This window comes from Garra rufa, chromosome 1, assembly GCF_049309525.1.
Source record: "Garra rufa chromosome 1, GarRuf1.0, whole genome shotgun sequence".
Taxonomy (NCBI): domain Eukaryota; kingdom Metazoa; phylum Chordata; class Actinopteri; order Cypriniformes; family Cyprinidae; genus Garra; species Garra rufa.
Genome location: NC_133361.1, coordinates 23,361,458 through 23,382,130, shown reverse-complemented (window position 1 = coordinate 23,382,130; position 20,673 = coordinate 23,361,458). Strand labels below are relative to the sequence as shown.

At 37.2% G+C, this 20,673-nt stretch overlaps 1 protein-coding gene across 1 annotated transcript; it reads left to right on the top strand.

Moving 5' to 3' along the window:
* Window positions 1-5,333: 5,333 nt before the first annotated feature.
* LOC141332496 (leukocyte immunoglobulin-like receptor subfamily A member 2) lies at window positions 5,334-15,235 on the top strand. The gene is made up of 14 exons (XM_073837635.1): window positions 5,334-5,364; window positions 7,843-7,878; window positions 9,814-10,074; window positions 10,984-11,248; window positions 11,415-11,686; window positions 11,757-11,885; window positions 12,073-12,243; window positions 13,083-13,364; window positions 13,453-13,692; window positions 13,778-13,903; window positions 14,307-14,408; window positions 14,717-14,773; window positions 14,867-14,992; window positions 15,098-15,235. Exons 1-14 carry the CDS (start codon window positions 5,334-5,336, stop codon window positions 15,136-15,138), a joined length of 2,139 nt encoding a protein of 712 aa, XP_073693736.1. The 3' UTR covers window positions 15,139-15,235.
* The last annotated feature ends 5,438 nt before the right edge of the window (window positions 15,236-20,673 follow it).

The following is a 20,673-nucleotide window of genomic DNA, read 5'->3' as shown; positions in this document are numbered from 1 at the left end:
TCCTGAATGTGGATTAAGTTTCCTTTTGTGTGTGTCTTCTTGATTTTAAATGTATTTGTATCATGGTAATAGGCAGCCTGGAAATACCAGGCAATTTCAAAATTGTGACTTCCGGGTCTGGAAGAGTAGTCTTTAAAGTAAATTTATATACTAAATATTTTTTTTTCTAGCAATGCTCAACTGTAAAAAAATTTAATTGGCTAGAAATAGCTCTTTGTGTTTTAGTCTTTTGATTTTAAAAATCATTATTCAGCAATCACAAACCACTGAGGGGGGAAAAAACAATAATGGGAAAGTCATTCATTGATTAGGAAGTTATTTTTGTTGTAGCTTGTTTCTTTGTCTTAGGCTATTTGTGTTACAGGTAGTAGCTTTAATTTGGTAATTTTACTGTAATTTAAAATCTTCTTATTTATGTCTTAATTAAGATAAATAATGAAGAACATTCTGAGTTATGCATTATTATTTGAAAATGCATCCTTTCTTTTCAGACAGGTCGAAAACCAAGAGGGCAGTCCAAAGTAACAAATGAAAAACAAAACAATGGAACTAGAAAGAACTATGGCTAAGACTAAAAAAAAAAAAAAAAAAAAAAAAAAAACAGAACTATGGCTAGGGAAAAACAACTAGGAAACAAAGAAACTAGGAAAATGCTTGGTAGAGTCCGCAGGAGCAAAACAATACTTTGCAGCTTGTGTTTGGCATGGTCTCCCTTAAAATGGCTGACAGACAGGAAATAACTAGCGAAGCAGCAGAGGGAGCAGTAACATTCACAGAGAGCAAAGGCTCCCTCTGCTGGCAGAAAGATTGTAAACCTTTTTTTTTCTTTAGCTTTTGCATAAGTTTAAGTTTCTCTTTTGTTCTTCTTGATCTTAAATGAATGCGTAGCAAAGTTTTCATGGTCATGGAAACGTGGAATTTTAAAAATGAAAAAATTATGGAAATGTTTTAGGTCTGACAAAGTTGTTTTTTAAATGTATATAGTGAATGTTGAATTGTTTTAGCTCTGAAATATTATATTTGTTATAAATACGCCTAAGTAGTAAATATGGAACACCTTCTGTCAAGAATGATTAATGGCTTTGACCTTTTGACCTCTCCTAGTAATCTAATAATCTTTGCAATATGTCACACAAATTATGGTGCGTCTCTGTGTACATTTTAGAGGCATTCTGTAACAGGTCTGAGAGAGATTCGTCTGAATGACTGCTATGTGTATTCTCACCATCCATTTATTTTATTTTTTTATTTAGAAAACTACAAAAGTGATATATTCACAAACAGAAGATTATAGTGACGTTAAAACAACCCTATTAATACTCTGTGTATCAAAACTAAGATTATAAGATACGTAGAAACTACAAAAGTGATCAATTCAAAAACACAAGATTATAATGATGCAAAACAGACTATTAATATTTGAAGTATTAAGACTAAGATTATGAGATACATAGAAACTACAAAAGTGATACATTCAGAAACACAAGATTATAATGATGCAAAAACAAACTATTAACACTCTCTGTATCAAAACTAACAATATTATTACATCTTCAATGTCCCCGTCATAATCGGATATGTCAGTTGCAGGTGACGTATCTGTAGAATAATTTGACAAATTAAAAACCATCGACATGTTGTTGTTGTAGTTATGATGTAAATTTTTATTCTTCGTTTATTAAATAATACACAAGTTACCTACCAGGCACTACTGCATCATCACTCTCTGTATAGAATAAAAATAAAATATTGTTACATATAATGACTTAAATCATCTAAAAATATTTATAGCATTGTCAAATTTTATTTGGTAAATAAAATATGTGTACCTTGAATATTCGCTGTCACACCCCCGGACTTTCTTGTTGGTTTTTCCCATTTTCCCCCGCAGTTCTGAGTGTTTTTGGTTTCTCCCTTATTGTCTGCACCTGTGTTTGTATTAGTCTGTCTATTTAAGGTGTGTATTTTCCCAGAACTCTTGTCGGTCTTTAATGTTATATGGATGTTTTCCCCTGGTGTTCCCGTGTCTACCTGTATTCCTTTGGATTTATTAAATACGTCTTTTTATTACGTCGTTGTTCGTGTGTTCCTGCCTAATCCGTGACATTCGCAGGTTCTGTAATATTAACAGATCTGACGGGTTCTGCTGAGCTGTCTGTAAAAATAGACCAATGTTAAAAACTTTTAATCTGAAATAAAAATGCAATAGTGTGACTGGATATCACAATGTACCTGCAGTAGCATTAAAAAATATATCAGTCAATCTGATGTAAATCGTAACTTTTAAATAAATATGAATTATTTAAAATATTTTATAACTTAATTATTGTTATAACAGATTAGTTAAAATTTACTGTTAATTGGGGATTAATGACCGCTATGGCCCTTTTTTTCCAACAGACCGCGTTCACTGCTCCGGTCGGTATTAGAAACGCTAGGACCTTCCTGTTCATCGGAAGCTTCCTCGTGTGTGAGATGGATGATTGTGGCTTGCGTCGTGTCGGTAGATTCCTCGCTTGTGAGATCAATGATTGTGTCTTGAGCCACGGGCCATAGCAGGCCTATTAAAAAAAAAACAAAAAAAAAAACATACATGATTTAGAATATTTTATCAATCAAGCATATGAATAATGTAAATATATTGTACTCACCGTTTGTGCCTCTAACACCGTTACTGACAGCCTCTCTCACTGCAAATATGAAATATATGAGATATATTTATCGATTAAAACATTGTATGAATAAATGTATGGCCATTCTTACCGTATAATTCAATTTGCTCATAAATCAGATCTTCCATAGAAATATTGACTTTATACGTGACCCTGCAGTAAAACCAGCCAACAACTTCTCCTCCCTGGCGAAAGAAATGATCCCCTCTTTAGATCAGGCTGCGCTGGAGATGGAAATGGTTGACTTCCAAACCACCTCTGTTGTGTGAGATGTGCTTAGAAGTGCGGAGACTGTTAGTGTCTTTTGGGTGGGCTTACTAGGCTCTCAGGAATACAGCAACCTCAAGAAACTAGCACTTTTCATTCTGACCATGTTCCCTTCCACCTACGTGTGGGAGTCGTCCTTCTCAGCAATGAATGCAATAAAGACGCATGAGAGAAATAGACTGACTAACCAAAACCTCGAGAACTGCCTGAGGATTAAAGTGACCTCTATTTCACCAGATATCCAGAAAATAGTGACCAGCGGGAGATGCCACTTTTCACACTAGGTATTGTGTCTAAAATCTGAACTGTTTTTTTAATGAATGTGGCTGCATAATTCAGGGCTATTGTAAGCACGTCTGCTCTGTCGTTTCAGGGGCTGAGCCCGGCAACCCATGGTCGAGTGGATTCAGCCTTGTTGCTCTGATTTGCTCCGATTTGCTTCCGACAGTGCAATGCATTATTATTGGTTTATATTTGTTGTGCCATCATAGTCATATAAAGGCCTAAATAACATGCACGCTGTTTGAAACTCGTGCTACTCACATTTCTGTTCCTACGTATATACCTATGTTTGATGTCTGGCCTGTTTGAAAGAAGGGTTTTAATTTTCACAATAATATGACGCCTATGTCCGTTGTTTGAGTGACAACTTGTGTTTTAGAGACTATTGAAATTTCAGCACCAGACGCTGTCCGCTGACATCATTTGCATGTTGAGCGTTCACTCTGCACCTCGTTGATGCGCTTATTCACCCTCGTATCTAGATATAACAAATAAGAATTTAGATGGATTGAAATGTTTCTGTTCTGAAAAATGAGGTTTCCAAATAAAGAGATTTTTTGAGACTGTCAGTCCGATTTTTAAAAAAAAGTATCTTTTTTTTTCATTCTCTAGTTCAAACAATCTCACGGGCCAGATGTTTTTGCTTGCGGGCCACATGTGGGGCCGGGGGCCGCTAATTGCCGACCTATGATATACAGTATACTCTCTATTCTTAGTAACTTTATCCCTAACAGCTTAGTTGCTATTACCACCTTCGCCACTGACCTCCTCTGAACCCCGGAAGCATTTCCATTCCAGCAAATCATACCACATGTCATAACGCTTTTAATAAAAGCCCTATGAAACATCAAAGGCATTCTGCTATGGACACTGAAGGGGTTATAAACTGAGAAATCAAATTCCCTTAATCTTTTGACATATAGGAGGTCATTGTACTGGCATAAAAACAACTGTTATTTATTATTTACTAGGTGTTGTTGAATAACACTCTATGATGTTATTGTGTGGCTAAACACCACCTCTGCAGAAAAAGAACAACGCCTGACTTAAAAAAGCACCATTTAAAATTCACGTGTGAATTTTTTATTGACATTTCTCATTCTGCATGAAGCACTAATAAAATAACCACCACATGCAGTCTGTTGTCCTCACACTGTGGTTTATTTGGCAACATGGCACCATCAACTTCTTAGAAATGTGTCTCAAAGTAGTTCCTCTTTCACCTCAGTCTCGCAGTTCTATATTGATGCATATTTGATGTAGACTACATCTCTCTAAAAATGTTTAGAAGAAAAAAACATTAATACTAAACAAAGGACTTTAATGAGACAGTTCTTTTTAGTGCATTAGAAACACAGTAGGTATGATTACTGAAATAAGGAAAAGTTGCTTGACTATAATTTTTTAATTTCTGTTGTGCTGATGTTGCTGTGTTTTCTTGTATTTAAGGCTCATGAGAGTACTGACCTGTTGTTCATAAGCCAACCTGCAGTTTAAGATACACATGGTATTTTATAAAAAATAATAATGTTACATTACACAACTCTCTACAAATACATTTGTTTTAATGCCCATCCCTTATCTTTGAGTTTGAATATGAAACTGTGTTCACAGATACAAATATATCAGTCAAACTAAACACCATCAGTGTCAGAGTGTGGTAGAATAGAAATAGATAGATATAAGCTCTAGTTGTGGTTTGGTTTGTTCTCTTTTAGCTCCACTTAACTAAACAGCGAGGGAGGAGCAGTACTTTATTTATTTTTTTATAAATTTGTAAGTACAATACTGCCATTACAATAGAAGCATTCAGAATATTTCTCTTGTTAATTAAACACACCAGAATAGAACTTTTCGTAATGGTAATTACATTTTACTAGTTGTTTAATACTGATAAATCATGACAACATTTATGTAGAAAACCTACATGTTAGTCAGTGTATGTAACAAAGATTATCAATATTATCAAAAAAATTCTGTAAAACATGAGGTACATATACATGTATGTCTTTAATTGTCATGATGTTTCTAAAGATCTGACTGCAGATTTCAGGAAGTCTTAAGGCTTTAACACAGTCTGTGTCTTTAACCGTCTGTCATCATTCAGTCAGTATGGAACTCAGTCAACTTCCTCTTGTGTTCTGTAAGTATTATTTTCTCTGGATGTTAATTGCTATTATATTATATTATGGAAATCAGCGGTGCCCAAACTCGGTCCTGGAGTGCTGGTTTAGAGTTTAGTTTAAAGTTTAGCTCCAATATTCCTCAACACACTTGCCGGGAAGTTTCTAGTATGCCAGTAAAAGCTTGATTAGCTGGTTCAGGTGTGTCTAATTGAGGTTGGAGCTAAACTTTGCAGGACACCGACCCTCCATAACAGAGTTTGGGCACCCCTGATGTAAATGATTGAGTTTATTTTTTATTTTATTTTTTTTATGCTGCTCACAGTTTCAAATCCAGCTCTAGTCTAGTCAGCTCAAGTACTGAAACACTGAAACATGAGTTTGAGAAAGGAAGTGTGCAGTTAGTGATGTTTGTGAAAGAGAAATGCACTCTGTTGTTGTTGAATCAGTTCTATTGGTTTGTTTTGTTTTTACTGAAAATTCTCAGGATCCTTAAAGGGGTCATCAGATGCAAAAGGCACTTTGTGTGCAAAACGCACATGTTGTTTGAACATTAATGTGTGTTGGCAGTTTGCATACACAACCACCCAACAATGATAAAAATCCATCCAGTGGTATTTTTTTTTAATCTTTAAAAGTACTACCCCCTTTTTTAAAAGCACCTTGCCTTAGATCCACCCTCACCGAGCTGAAACGGTCTGACTCCAATCGCCATTGTGTCGATACAGGTGTAGAGGAAGACAAAAATGTCTCAGATTGAGCGATTGAGGTGTTCTGTTGTTGGATGTAATAATGAACATAGCAGTAGTCATTTACTCCCTACATCTGAGCTGCTGTAGACTCAGAGGGTAGCGTTAATTTAGTTTTTAAAAGAAAAGCGCCGATCCCAATCTACAAATGCGTCTATGTTTTCGTGCAAATCGTTCCTGATGCAGCTTCACCCACAGAAGTGAGTATAAGGGTTTCGACACTAAATGCGGCTAAATGTGGCTAAAGTAAACATTTGGGCTCATAATCCCACAGCAGAGAGGGGCGGGGCGGGGCGGGGCGGGGCGAGCAGAGCTCATTTGCATTTAAAGGACCAAGCAAGATTTTTTGCAGAGCTGATTTTGACAGGGTAAATTTTTGAGAATTTTAACCAAAGTATATTATAGACTTTTCATTAAGACCCTAATGAATCATATGAACTTGTGGAAAATGGCCATCCGATGACCCCCTTTAAAGGGTTAGTTCACCCAAAAATTTAAATTATCCCATTATTTACTAGGTGTATATGACTTTCTTCTTTCAGACGAATCCAATCTGAGTTACATTAAAAATTTAAATTATCCCATTATTTACTAGGTGTATATGACTTTCTTCTTTCAGACGAATCCAATCTGAGTTACATTAAAAATTTAAATTATCCCATTATTTACTAGGTGTATATGACTTTCTTCTTTCAGACGAATCCAATCTGAGTTACATTAAAAATTATCCTGGCACTTCCAAGTTCTATCATGGTAATCGGTGGGTGTTTCTCTTCATCAGTCCAAACAAGTCCAATAAAATGCATCCATCTATAATAAAAAGTGCTTCACATGGCTCCGGGGGGTGAATAAAGGCCTCCTGTAGCGAATCAATGCATTTTTGTACAAAAACGTACAAACGTATTACATTTTAAACGTAATAATCACTTTAATCTAGCTTGCGCTCACTGTCTACATGGAAGCTGCTCCGGGCGGATGACGTATGATGTCTGCCTTGAGTATGCGCCACTCAGACATGACAAACGTGAACATGCGATTAAGAAATGAAACAAATCAACGGTCACAAATTAGAAGTACAAAACGAGAATTTGTAAATATTTTAATATAAACCAAGACAAGAAAAAGTAAGGAAACTTTGCTTCCTTTGCTCCTGTAAACAAACGTTGTTTTTTACAAGACTCACAGGCGCATGCGCTATGCATACAACCTGTCATCCGCCCGGAGCAGCTTTCTAGCGCAAGATTAAAGTGATTATTATGTTTAAAACATAGATATTATTTTTATAAAATATGCATCAATTCGCTACAGGAGGCCTTTATTCACCCCCCGAAGCCTTGTGAGGCACTTTTTTTTTTTTTTTATCGATGGATGCACTTTATTGGACATGTTTTTGACTGATGAAGAGAATGACCCATATTGCCATGATAGAGTTTGGAAGTGCCAGGATAACTTTTAATATAACTTCGATTACATTCATCTGAAAGAAGGAAGTCATATACTGTACACCTAGGATGCCTGGAGGGAAAGTAAATAATGGGCAAATTTTCATTTTTGGGTGAACTATCCCTTTAAACTGAAACTCAAACCAGATAGAACAAGATTTTTTTAAAGCAAGTTTTGGATCTTAAATAGTTTAACCAGATCATCATCTGTACTCATTAGCTCTAAATAAATTATAACATGACATGATATAGACAGTTGATCAGCCTAATGTTCACACTGTAATCATTTTTTTCTTTGTGTTTTTAGTGCTGATTTCAAACATCCACTCTGGACACAATGAAGGTATGTGAATTTTAATATTTCTCATATGGGTGATTCTACAGTAACTGTTACAAAGCCGAGTGTACATCATTTTGACTGAGAAATCACCCCCAAATGATCATTTAAAGGCAATATTGTGTTACATAAGAATAAAAGCATAAAGCATAAAATACATAAGAACAAAAAGCATAAAGCATAAAATAGACATTACAAAAAGTAACTTAAGAAATATTTCTAAAGCTGGGGGGGGGGGGGGGGGGCTGTGAGGGGTTCAAAGAACTTCATGTGTCATTAATTTTTATCCCGTCATAATATAAAGCTACTTTCAAATGGTTTCAAGAGAATTCAGTATGACTCCTTTAATAAAGATCATTTTAATACACTGATCACACCTCAATGAGGGTCTTTACCAACAATACAGGACACTCCATCTTATGTGCACATCAGCAAATTATATAGGATGGACTATATAAACATTTAATCACTTAATATCTGTTAGGAGGAGGAGAACCAACCCTGCCAGTTAATAGTTTCTCCCAAGTTTTTTTCCCCTTTTTTTTTCCTTTCCAGCTTGCTTGCTGATACCATAATGATGAATATATTAAGGTGTAATTTTGTTTATGATGTTTCATTAGAAATAGTCACTGATGACTTATGATTTTTTTTAATATTAGTGCTGTAATATTATTATGAAAAACTTTAAAACAGTGTATATTGTGTAAAGTCTTATATCAATAAAACTGTCTTGACTTGATTTCCAAATTGTAGCTGTAATTCTCTTCTCAGGTGTTTCTCCTCCAGTGTCTTTGATCATCAGTCCTAGCAGATCTCAACACTTCACCTCTGTCTCTCTCTCTCTGAGCTGTGAGGACCAGAGTAACTCTGACAGATGGACAGTCAGAAGAAACACAGACAGTGGACGACTGGAAGATTGTTCATCATCAGTGTGGGGATCACAAACAGGATCTACATGTACAATCAGCTCCACCATCACATCAGACACTGGAGTGTACTGGTGTCAGTCTGAATCTGGAGAGAACAGTCATCCTGTTAATATCACTGTACACTGTGAGTCTGTGTTTCTGTATTTATTAATTTCACTGGAAGTTTACAACTGAAAAAAAAACACTCAATGAGCAAGAGTTATTAAAAATCGAGTTCTGTAAGAAAATATAAAAATCTCATTTATACAGTCAGTTCACGTTTCCTCTGTTTCTGTAGTTGGTGTGATTCTGGAGAGTCCTGTTCATTCTGTGAGTAAAGGAGATACTCTGACTCTACGCTGTTTACATCAACATTCAACCCCACCAAAACTCAGAGCTGATTTCTATAAAGATGGATCACTCATCCAGAAACAAACTACAGAGATGATCATCTCTACTGTCTCAAAGTTACATGAGGGTTTCTACTACTGCAAACACCCAGAGAGAGGAGAGTCACCCAAGAGCTGGATTTCAGTCACAGGTGAGACTGTAGGTCAATAAACACAAAAATGTTCCTGCATCATTTATAGATTTTAATGGCTCTTATATTGTGAAAAAGGATTAAGTGATTAAGTGTTCCTGAATTTTTTTCTTTCCTTTTTTGTTGGATAGTTTGCAGTTATTGCACTAATTGATATTCAGATAGTCAGATGTTTTCATGTTTATCTGGACACATATCCCCTATACTTTTATCTTGCAATTATACGTTTTTTTCTAGATGGTTTTCACTGAAAGTTCTCAGATTCCTTAAAACTGAAATGCACTCAAAGCTCAATGTAGACAGAGCATTTATGTATGTATGTATTTATTTAACACAAATGTTTAGCATTAAATCTTAAATTTTACTCATACAGATGCCATTAGCTATAGACAAATTATAAGATGATATAAAATAGTTTTTTTTTTCATAAGAAATATTGACAATAAACTGCTGAAAATCGTTCAGTGTTTATACATTCAATTATATTGACAGATATTCCCAAACCGACTCTGACTGTGCTGCAAAAGAGTTTGTTGTTCAGTGGAGACTCAGTTACTCTGAGATGTGAGGTTGATCAGTCATGGGATGTATGGGAGTTTCTCTGGAGTAAAAACTCAAACCATGAATCTACTGAAGGTGAAATTAAAACAATTAATTCAGTGAAAGTCTCTGATAGAGGAGAGTACAGGTGCAGAGCACGAATAGGAGGACATTACACACATTACAGTGAACCAGTAACAGTGACAATATATGGCAAGTATTTTCATCAAATAATGATCTACTCCAAAAATACAATAACAATAAGACACTGATTTAGTAACTACAGTACAGCCGCTATAGAGAACAACACTTCGGTCTAACCTGATTTATGTGTGCTTTACAATCAAGTAACTGTGTACATACAGTAAAAACAGCACATTATTTTCATTGTGAATTGTTGTCATTGTGCAGAAAGACCAAAACCCAAAGTGACTATTAAACCTGATCAACATGTATTCAGAGGAGAGACAGTCACTCTCAGATGTGACATATATGCTGAAGGAGTCACTAGTTGGAAGTACAGCTGGTATAAAGACAGTTCAGCCTATGCTTTCAGTAAACTACAGGAACATACATTCAAGTCTGTTACTAAGTTTGACGCAGGTAAATACTCCTGTTATGGAGCAGAGAGAGGAGGATCACACAGGTCAAACCGTAGTGATAAAGTTACAGTGAGAGTATCAGGTGAGTTTGATCATTTTTTGTGAACACAAACATTTAACATGTTATTACAGATGAAGTGCCAGTGCAGCACTGACAAGGGGGTGCCAGGAGTAACGAAAGGGGGCTAAGATGTAACGTGAAGTGGGCCATTTACAAATTTGTTGGGTGTAATCAAACCTATCATTATTATATCTATTAAACTAAAAGCTACAAAGGCACTTAACGGCTACTAAACTAAAATTTGTGGGTTTGGACCCTTTCAAGGGCGGCCTCTGCTCTTTGTTGTCTTTTTACTCTTTGTGCTGAGTGAATGTTGACCTCGCTTATCACTGTAACTGCAGATTGCAGCTGTATTTCATTCACTGACTGTGAAGTTAAAATGCACTAACAATTTATTAGTGAGAGGACAAGATCTTCGGCTGAAAAGGTTTTATGTCCCCAATGACTTTATATTGACAGATATTCCCAAACCAACTCTGACTGTGCTGCCACAGAGTTCATTGTTCACTGGAGACTCAGTTACTCTGAGATGTGAGGTGAATCAGTCATGGGATCATTTGGAGTTTCTCTGGAGTAAAAACTCAAACATTGAATCTACTGAAGCTGCAACTAAAACAATCAAATCAGTGAAAGTCTCTGATGGAGGAGAGTACAGGTGCAGAGCACAAAGAGGAGGACATTACACATATTACAGTAAACCAGTAACATTGACAATATATGGCAAGTATTTTTCCACACTGCTCTGAGAACACAAAGAATATCAACATCAATGACTGTAACAGCTATAGAGAAGAAAACTTCAGTCTAAGCTGATTTAGCATGTTTTGCAAACAAGTAACTGTTTATAGAGTAAAAACAGTGCATTATTTTTATTGTTGTTGTACAGAAAGACCAAAATCCAAAGTGACAATCAAACCTGATCAACATGTATTCAGAGGAGAAACAGTCACTCTCAGATGTGACATGGATGACAGTGAAGGAGTCACTAGCTGGCAGTACAGCTGGTATAAAGAGAGTTCAGCCAGTGTTTTCAGTAAACTACAGGAACACACATTCAGTTTTGTTACTGAGTCTGATGCAGGTAAATACTCCTGTTATGGAGTAGAAAGAGGAGGATCACTCAGGTCACACCGAAGTAATAAAGTTACACTGAGAGTATCAGGTGAGTTTGATCATCTCTTCATACACACACACATTTAACATGTTATTAATGAGTGATTTCTCAATTTCAGATAGAGCCCAGGCAGTTTTAAGTGTTTCTCCACAGAAGTGGTTGACTGAAGGAGATTCAGTGACTTTGATCTGTAAGGTTTACGGCTCCTCTACAGGCTGGACATTCAGCTGGTACACTGTTTCATCAGGTAAGATATAATGTGCTTCATGTGGTAGTATCTGAATGAACTAGTTTCATAAAAAAAATATAGAGATTAAAAATCAAACATAAATCAGTTTGAGTACTCTGATTATACCAACAAAGGTAATTTATAAGACTTGTGCAAAAATGACTTCTCATTTCTTGAGGCAAGTGCATATTTTTACTGTATACAGGCAACAGATATCATTATGAGCTGCCCTCGGACAGCAGCAGAGGAGCTGGAGGAAACTACACTGTCAGTTCTGCTGCTCTAAATCACACAGGAGTTTATGTGTGCACAGCAGAGAGAGGAAACCTAGTTTATAACACAACCTACAGCAACAAACAACCACTATGGGTCACTGGTGAGTTCAAACTGAATCACAATGAATGAGCCACTCTTTATCTACCAGCAGGGACTAAATCAACAGTGGTTATATTTTTATAGAGGCTGCCTGACAGGCAGGAGCCAGCAACCATGACACAGACATTTTCATTATTTCATTGTAAAAATGATTTTGACAATATTGTACTGGACTGTTTTAGTGCCCACAACACAATTGAATATCAACTAAATACAACTGAATATTCTTTATCTCCAGGCATAATAATAGAAAATAAACTCACACTACAGCCGAAGTTCCCCTTTAGTACAAAGTAAATGTAAAAGATTTGTAAAAACATGTAATTCTGAAAATTCATTGACCACAACTCTATTTTAGGAGGGGCTTTTCCAACAAAACAGGACACTACATCAATGTGCGCCTCAGAAATTAATTTGGGATGGACCATATAAACACTTCACGAGTTCGCTCTTGCATATAATAAACAGCGTAAAAGTTAAGCGCGTTTGGCATGCTGTCCGGGAGAGGGCTCCGGCATTTTGCCCGAACCCAAAAGTGCTCCCCCTAGCTGGAGGTGAAGAGAAAATAAAAAAGGGGGGGTTGGAGGGATGCTGAAATCAGAGATTACTGAAGGTAGGACTGCTTGGTTATTTAAAGGGACTGTAGTAATTGGATAGGGAGAGTGATTGGAAAGGGAGTGATTGCTGATGATGAATTGGCCGTGTTAATTATCTGCGTGAGCTCCTCCTGAAATTTGTTAATGAAACATCACTTAATGTACTAACAGTGTACATTGTGTAAAGTGTTATATCAATAAAACTGACTGGATTTGCAAATTGTAGCTGTAATTGTCTTCTCAGGTGTTTCTCTTCCGGTCTCTCTGATCATCAGTCCCAGCAGATCTCAACACTTCACCTCTGTCTTTCTCTCTCTGAGCTGTGAGGACCAGAGTAACTCTGATAGATGGACAGTGAGAAGATACACAGACAGTTGGTGGCTGGAAGATTGTTCATCATCAGACTGGGGATCACAAACAGGATCTACATGTACAATCAGCTCCACCAGCACATCAGACACTGGAGTGTACTGGTGTCAATCTGAATCTGAAGAGAACAGTCATTCTGTTAATATCACTGTACACTGTGAGTCTGTGTTTCTGTATTTATTTATTTATTTATTTATTTAAAATGTAAAAATCTTGTTACCAAATTGTTTCCTCTGTTTCTGTAGCTGGTGTGATTCTAGAGAGTCCTGTTCATCCTGTGACTGAAGGAGAAACTATGACTCTACGCTGTATATATGAGTATGCATCACCACCATACATTAGAGCTGATTTCTATAAAGATGGATCACTCATCCAGAATCAAACTACAGAGATGATCATCTCTAATGTCTCAAAGTCACATGAGGGTTTCTACTACTGCAAACATCCAGAGAGAGGAGAGTCACCCAGCTGGATCTCAGTAACAGGTGGGAGTGCAGATCAATAAACACTAATAAAATGTTCCTGTGTCATTTACAGCTCTTATCTAAATGTAAAATATATTTATCTCAGCTTCCTCCAGAACATCAAGATCTGATGGTCTTAATCTCGTAATAATTGGAGTGACTGCAGGACTGACTGTTACATTTTTGATCATTGTCTTCTCAACCCTGCTGTGGTGCTACAGAAACAACAAAGGTTCATCATCTTGCATATCAAAATTCATTAACACATTTGGTCTCCTAATCTGGTAAAACTGGTATGTTGACTAATTTTAGAAGCTTTCTGGGCAGTTTACATCTTGACAGGCTGGGAGCTTGAGGTTAAAAAGTATTGATTTGTATGGAAATTAACTTTCAAATGGAGTCGAGTCCTCCATTTTGTCCATCATATTTGTATGATGCGCACATTTACTGCATACGTAATTTCTCTAAATTAGTCACTTATTTGGTTCCATTTGCGTTACAGTATGTTTTTGAACAAATCCATAATGTGATGAATGAATAGAAACATGCCACTAAACTGTTATTCTCAAACATGTGTGCCTGAAGGTGATTAAAATGTTTTAAAACATTTACATAATCATTGTATGTTTGACTAGGTGAAAGATCTCAGTCTCCCTCTAGTGTCAGTCAACATCAGAACAGCAGTCAGACATCAGAGCAGAACCAGAGTGAAGCGGGAAACAACACACTGCTGTCTGGTCAGTCTTTACCTGTTGAGCATAAATAAATTGGAATAACTTTCAACACAACAGATGTTGCAACTAAATTATATTTAAAAAATAAAGTTTAACATAATATTTGTGTAATTTGTGAAATATATTCAGCTAGATTTAATTTTATATCAAAAACACAATATATATTTATTATCTGTAATTTAGAATATTAATAGCACATTAAATATTTACACCTTAGTGCTTAATATTTTTAAGTCAGCCTGAATGCAACATCTTTCTGTGGGACTGAAAAAATACTATTGGACATTGATAGATGTATTAATCTATTGCAGGAGATGCTCATATTTATGAGTCTGTTGATACAACGATTAATAACGGCAAAGTTACAGGTAACTAACGGTGTCATTAATATTCCTTTTCACTGTACTATTTCCAGAGGAAATTAATTTAAACCAATATTATTTCTCTATAATTGATTGTAGATTGTCTAAGTGGACCTTCTGAACACATCTATGCTGAGATTGAACTCAGATCTACAAGTCTTCTAGGGAAAACCAGTAAAAGTTCTGATACTGTTTACTCTAAACTGACCCTGGTAACTTATCAAGGTAAGTGTCAATCTAAAGACATCAATCACCAAGAAGACACTGAAATCAAATACTCTATATAAAAAAATTTAAATATGCATTGTGAATTCATTTCTATATTTTCAGGTCCTGGATCTAGTGATGTGACATGTACTCGGGTTAAATAAATGCCCAGATGAGAAACTTTCCTTTTACACAGGGATCATTTAATAGCAAGTTTGAGAATGTAAGATTAAAAATCAACAAAGGCACAGAGATGCTGATATATAGTCACAAGTTCAAGGAACAGATAAAAGAGGATTGTAATAATTACTCTTTTTTCTTCGCTGGCTCTCTTCTTTGGACTCTGCCCTTTTTTTTCCTTCTCTCTCTCTCTCTCTCTCTCTCTCTCTCTCTCTCTCTCTCTCTCTCTCTCTCTCTCTCAGGTAGCATACATGGTGGGTAACTGTAAATGTTTTATTTCCTTTATCTATTTTGTAACCAATTCAAGTGCAATACTGTTATTAAATCATTTCAATTACAGCTTCTGTGCTAGCCAGTTTTGATTCACTACCATTAAAGTGCTACCTATAAGTGCTTTGTGTGTGGTGGGACAGATTCAGATTCAGATTCAGATTTCAGATTCCTTTTATTTGTCATTTTCATGGTGTACATAAAAACGAAATTGTGTTTCACACATCCACTACTCAGTAATTCAGTGCAATAGTAACTACTAAAAAGAGCACAATTTAAGTATAAGTATAAATATACTAGAATACACTAAAAAGAATAAAAGAATAAAATAAATAGTTCAAATCACATTCTCTGGTTAAGCAGTCTAATAGCTGTGGGGAAAAAGCTATTTAGTAGCCTACCAGTTCTTGCCCTGATACTTCTGTATCTTTTACCAGACTGAAGGAGTATGAACATGTCACGTGAGAAACGAGTAAAGTCCTTAACAATACTATTTGCTCTATGCACTCAGTGCTCTGTGTAAATGTCCTGAATACGTGGCAATGAAGCACCAATGATTTTTTCAGCAGTTCTCACAACCCTGTTCAGTATATGTCTCTCCTCTGCCGTACTGTTTCCAAACCAGCAAGAGATGCAATATGTGAGAGTGCTTTCAATGGTGCCTCTATAGAACATGGTCAAGGCTGGAATAGGGAGATCCACCTTCTTCAGTCTACGGAGAGAATGAAGACGCTGTTGGGCCCTCTTGATTAGCTGTTGTGTTGTCACTAGAGGTTAGCTCATTGGTTAGATGGTACCCCAGGAACTTGACACTGTGTACTATATCCACCTCAGAACCGCTGATGGTCAATGGGAGATGGTGCCGACGACTAGTCCTCCTGAAGTCGACAACCATCTCCTTAGTTTTTTTGGTGTTAAGGACAAGGTTGTGTGTTTTACACCATACTGTCAAAGTATGGTCTCCATCAAAAAGTCCAAGATCCATCTGCACATGCCAAGATCCACTCCCAGCAATAGCAACTTTTCAATCAGTTGTTGTGGCAAAATTGTATTAAAAGCAGAGCTAAAATCAATGAATAGAATTCTTACATAAGTGTTCCTGTTTTCCAAATGTGTCAAACTGAGGTGAAGCAGGGTAGATAGAGCATCCTCTGTTGATCGGTTTGCTCTGTATGCGAACTGCAATGGGTCCAAACTGGTTGGGAGACATGATTTGATGTTGGTCATAACAAGCTGCTCAAAGCATTTCATAACTATTGGAGTCAGGGCTACAGGACGATAATCATTCATGGTGGCTGGTTTGGACGTCTTGGGCAGAGGTATTATAGTTGCACTTTTAAAACAGATGGGCACTCTGGCTTGGCTGAGGGAGATGTTAAATATATCTGTGAAGACATCCTTCAGCTGTTCTGCACATTTCTTCAGCACACAACCTGGGATGTGATCTGGACCAGCTGCCTTTCGAGGGTTGATTTTAGAGAAAATCCTCTTCACGCTGTCTGACGTCAGCTGGAATGCCTGGTTGATGGGAGGCAGCACCTGCCTTTGTGCTAGTTTATCATCTGTAATCTCAAACCGAGAGAAAAAGGTGTTAAGATTATCTGGTAGAGAGGGATCATTTTCTGTTATCCGGACAGTAGGCTTATAGCCTATAGTTGTCTGAAATCCCTGCCATAACTGCCTTGTGTCCCTGGTGTCGTTAAAATTACTTAACAACTTTTTTCCATACTCTCTTTTAGCCTCTCGAATTGCTCTCTTTAGATCATTTCTTGTTAAATTGTACGCTTCAATATCACCAGATCTAAATGCAGCATCCCGAAGCCTTAGCAATGATCGAACCTTTGATGTGAGCCAAGACTTATCAGTTGGACGCAGCTCGACAGTTTTTGTAACAGTCACATCATCAATGCATTTGCTAATAAATCCCAACACAGTCTCTGTATATTCCTCTAAGTTTGTACAGTCCTCAGATGTTGCTGCTTCCTTAAAAATGTCCCATTGTGTACACTCAAAGCAGCCCTGTAAAGATGAGAAAGCCTCCTGTGGCCACACTCTAATTTCCTTGACCACTGGTGGCTCCTGTCTCACTCTGGGTCTGTATTCAGGTTTCAACAGAATAGTCAAATGATCAGAGCTGCCAATATGAGGTAATGGTGCTGCAACATATGCATTCTTGATGTTTGTGTATAGATGATCAAGTGTATTTTTCCCTCTTGTTGCACATGTAACGTGCTGATAAAAATGAGGTAAAACAGACTTCAGATTAGCCTTGTTAAAATCCCCAGCAACGATAAAAAATGCATCTGGATTGGTTGTCTGTAGCTGACTCAGAGTTTTGTAAAGTTCTCCCATGGCCTGCTTTACATCTGCTTTTGGAGGAACATACACTGCAGTAATAAAAATTGCTGCCAGTTCACGTGGTAAATAAAAAGGTCTGCATTTCACAGTCATAAACTCCACATCAGGAGAGCAGGATTTAAAAATCGTCCCAACATCATAGCATCACGAATTGTTTGTGTAAATTGCCAGGCCTCCTCCTCGGAGCTTACCCGATGTTGACATCACCCTATCCGCTCTATGGAGTGTTAGCCCCGCTAGATCAATTCCGGAGTCTGGGATTTTGTCCGTCAGCCACGTTTCTGTAAACACAAAGACGCAACAATCCCGTACTCCACGCTGTAACAATCTCCAAAGACTGATGTAATCCATTTTAGTGTCCAATGAACGAACATTCGCCAACAGGACCGAGGGAACAGCCGGCTTGCAGGGGTTAATCCTTAGCCTAACGCTAAGGCCTCCTCGCTTCCCCCGCTGTGTTTTGTCACAGCGCCGGCGATGATGCTTCCTCGTCGCGGTGGCTCCAAGTGAACCCGGTGTGCAGCCTCGGCGTAGCAATCTGAGCTTGAAAAGCTGATCTAGATCTTTTACGTTTCCTTTCCCCGCATCGATGTCTAATGTCTAATAGAAGGTCGCGGTCATATACATGTTTTTGCCCATTTGCTTTACAGGGCAGGGACAAAACTATTTTATTTAGCACTGAAAAACTTTCACTAGTGTTAGCTGAGGCCGCCGCAAGCATCGGTCGCGCCGCCATGTTGTTTCAGACTCGTGATCTGGAGAAAATTTCTCGGTGTATGTGATTAGAGGAGTGGGGTGAGGGTAGAGGAGAGACAGTGACCTCTGGTGGGGAAGGGAAAAGTCCGCAGCCCAGAGTCATGACATTATCGGCCAGATGGCAACAATTCAAAACCGTAACATAAAGGATGATTCTTATCATTCACAATAATGTAAGCTTTACTGGACATTCATTTAATAATGGCTCCTTGAAGATCATATCTGGCCTTCTTGTAATCACTGGCATTACCTCAGACAAACGCAGTACCACTGCGCACTGCACACAGCCTGAAGCGAACTTAATCGGATCGAACTGGATCGGGTTTGGGGTCCTTTTCGGTAGAAATTGCATTGCGGGGGCAGCGTTTGGTAGTTAAAGGAGTAGTTCACTTTCAGAACAAAAATGTACAGATAATGTACTCACCCCCTTGTCATCCAAGATGTTCATGTCTTTCTTTCTTCAGTCGTAAGGAAATCATGTTTCTTGAGGAAAACATTTCTGGAATGTTCTCCATATAATGGACTTCTATGGTGCCCCCGAGTTTGAACTTCCAAAATATAGCTTCAAAGGGCTCTAAACCAGGGGTTTTCAAACCTGTCCTGGAGCCTCCCCTGCCCTGCACATTTTGTATGTCTCCCTTATTAGGCACACCCAATTCAGGTCTTGCAGTCTCTACTAATGAGCTGATGATTTGAATCAGGTGTATTGGATGAGAGAGACAAGCAAAATGTGCAGGGCAGGGGAGGCTCCAGGACAGGTTTGAAAACCCCTGCTCTAAACGATAAGACGGGTCTATCTAGCAAAACTATTGGTTATTTTCTAAACAAATTTACAACTTATATACTTTTTAACCTCAAATGCTCGTCTTGTCTAGCTCTGTGTGTACTCTGTGTAGAGATTGAAAAGTATATGAGTTGTAAATGTTTTTAGAAAATATCCGATGGTTTTGCTAGATAAGACCCTTCTTCCTTGGCTGGGATCGTTTAGAGCACTTCAAAGCTGCATTTAAACTGCATTTTGGAAGTTCAAACTCGGGGGCACCATAGAAGTCCCTTATATAGAGAGAAATCCTGAAATGTTTTCCTCAAAAAACATAATTTCTTTAAGACTGAAGAAAGAAAGACATGAACATCTTGGATGACAAGGGGATGAGTACATTATTTGTAAATTTTTGTTCTGAAAGTGAACTACTCCTTTAAGTCGCATAGAAATCTATCATGAGATCATGACAATATTTGATTATTTTCAGCAGCAAAAATCAGCAAAAATCTAGAGTTAAGTTAAACAGAGCATATGAAATTCATGACATGTACTGGACTTTATATTTCAGTGTATCATCTTTTATTTTGATATTCATTTTGGGCTGTGAATTAAATTTTCTCCTGGTCTTCCTTGAATTCATGTTTTTAGAGAAAGTAGGCCTAGTGATGGGAGAGACTAACCTTTTCGAAGCTTCGAATCAATTAAACCAATTGCTCCGCAAAGTGATTCACTGTTTCAAAGCGCTAAATGCTAAATGTCCCTTTAAGGCAAGTCATGTCACTCGGCGGCCATCCTTGAAACGCCTCTCGGGCATGCAAGTGCACCTCCTATCTCTTTGAATGGGGAACATCAAATTCTCCAAAACTATTTTACGATGCTTAAGATTAAATTTCATTTTAGAAATCACCAATAAAATCTGACAACAACTGCATCATAAATATTGTTCCTTGTGCTTCAATAGCGATAAAAAAGCTTATTTTTCTGGCTAAATCAGCCAGTGCGTGTGCGCAGTACTGAGTGCACGTCTCAGAACGCTGATTGTTTTTATAGCAAACATGCACCAAAACAGCTTTTAAATCCCATTGAAAATGTTTTATTAAAAGTATAGCACATTAAATACAAAAAAAATTAAGTGTCTATATAATATGTGTGTTATATATATATATATATATATATATATATATATATATATATATATATATATACATATATTTGCAGGGCTTGTTTTGTTTGTTTTATGTAGAGGCCAGCAAGACACTATTAACAATCGTTTTTAATTACACAAATATCTCGTTTAAAATGTCTACAAACTGATTAAACTGATCCGAGATCAGGTAAAAACCAAAGACGCTGGTTCAATGGTTCGCCGCTG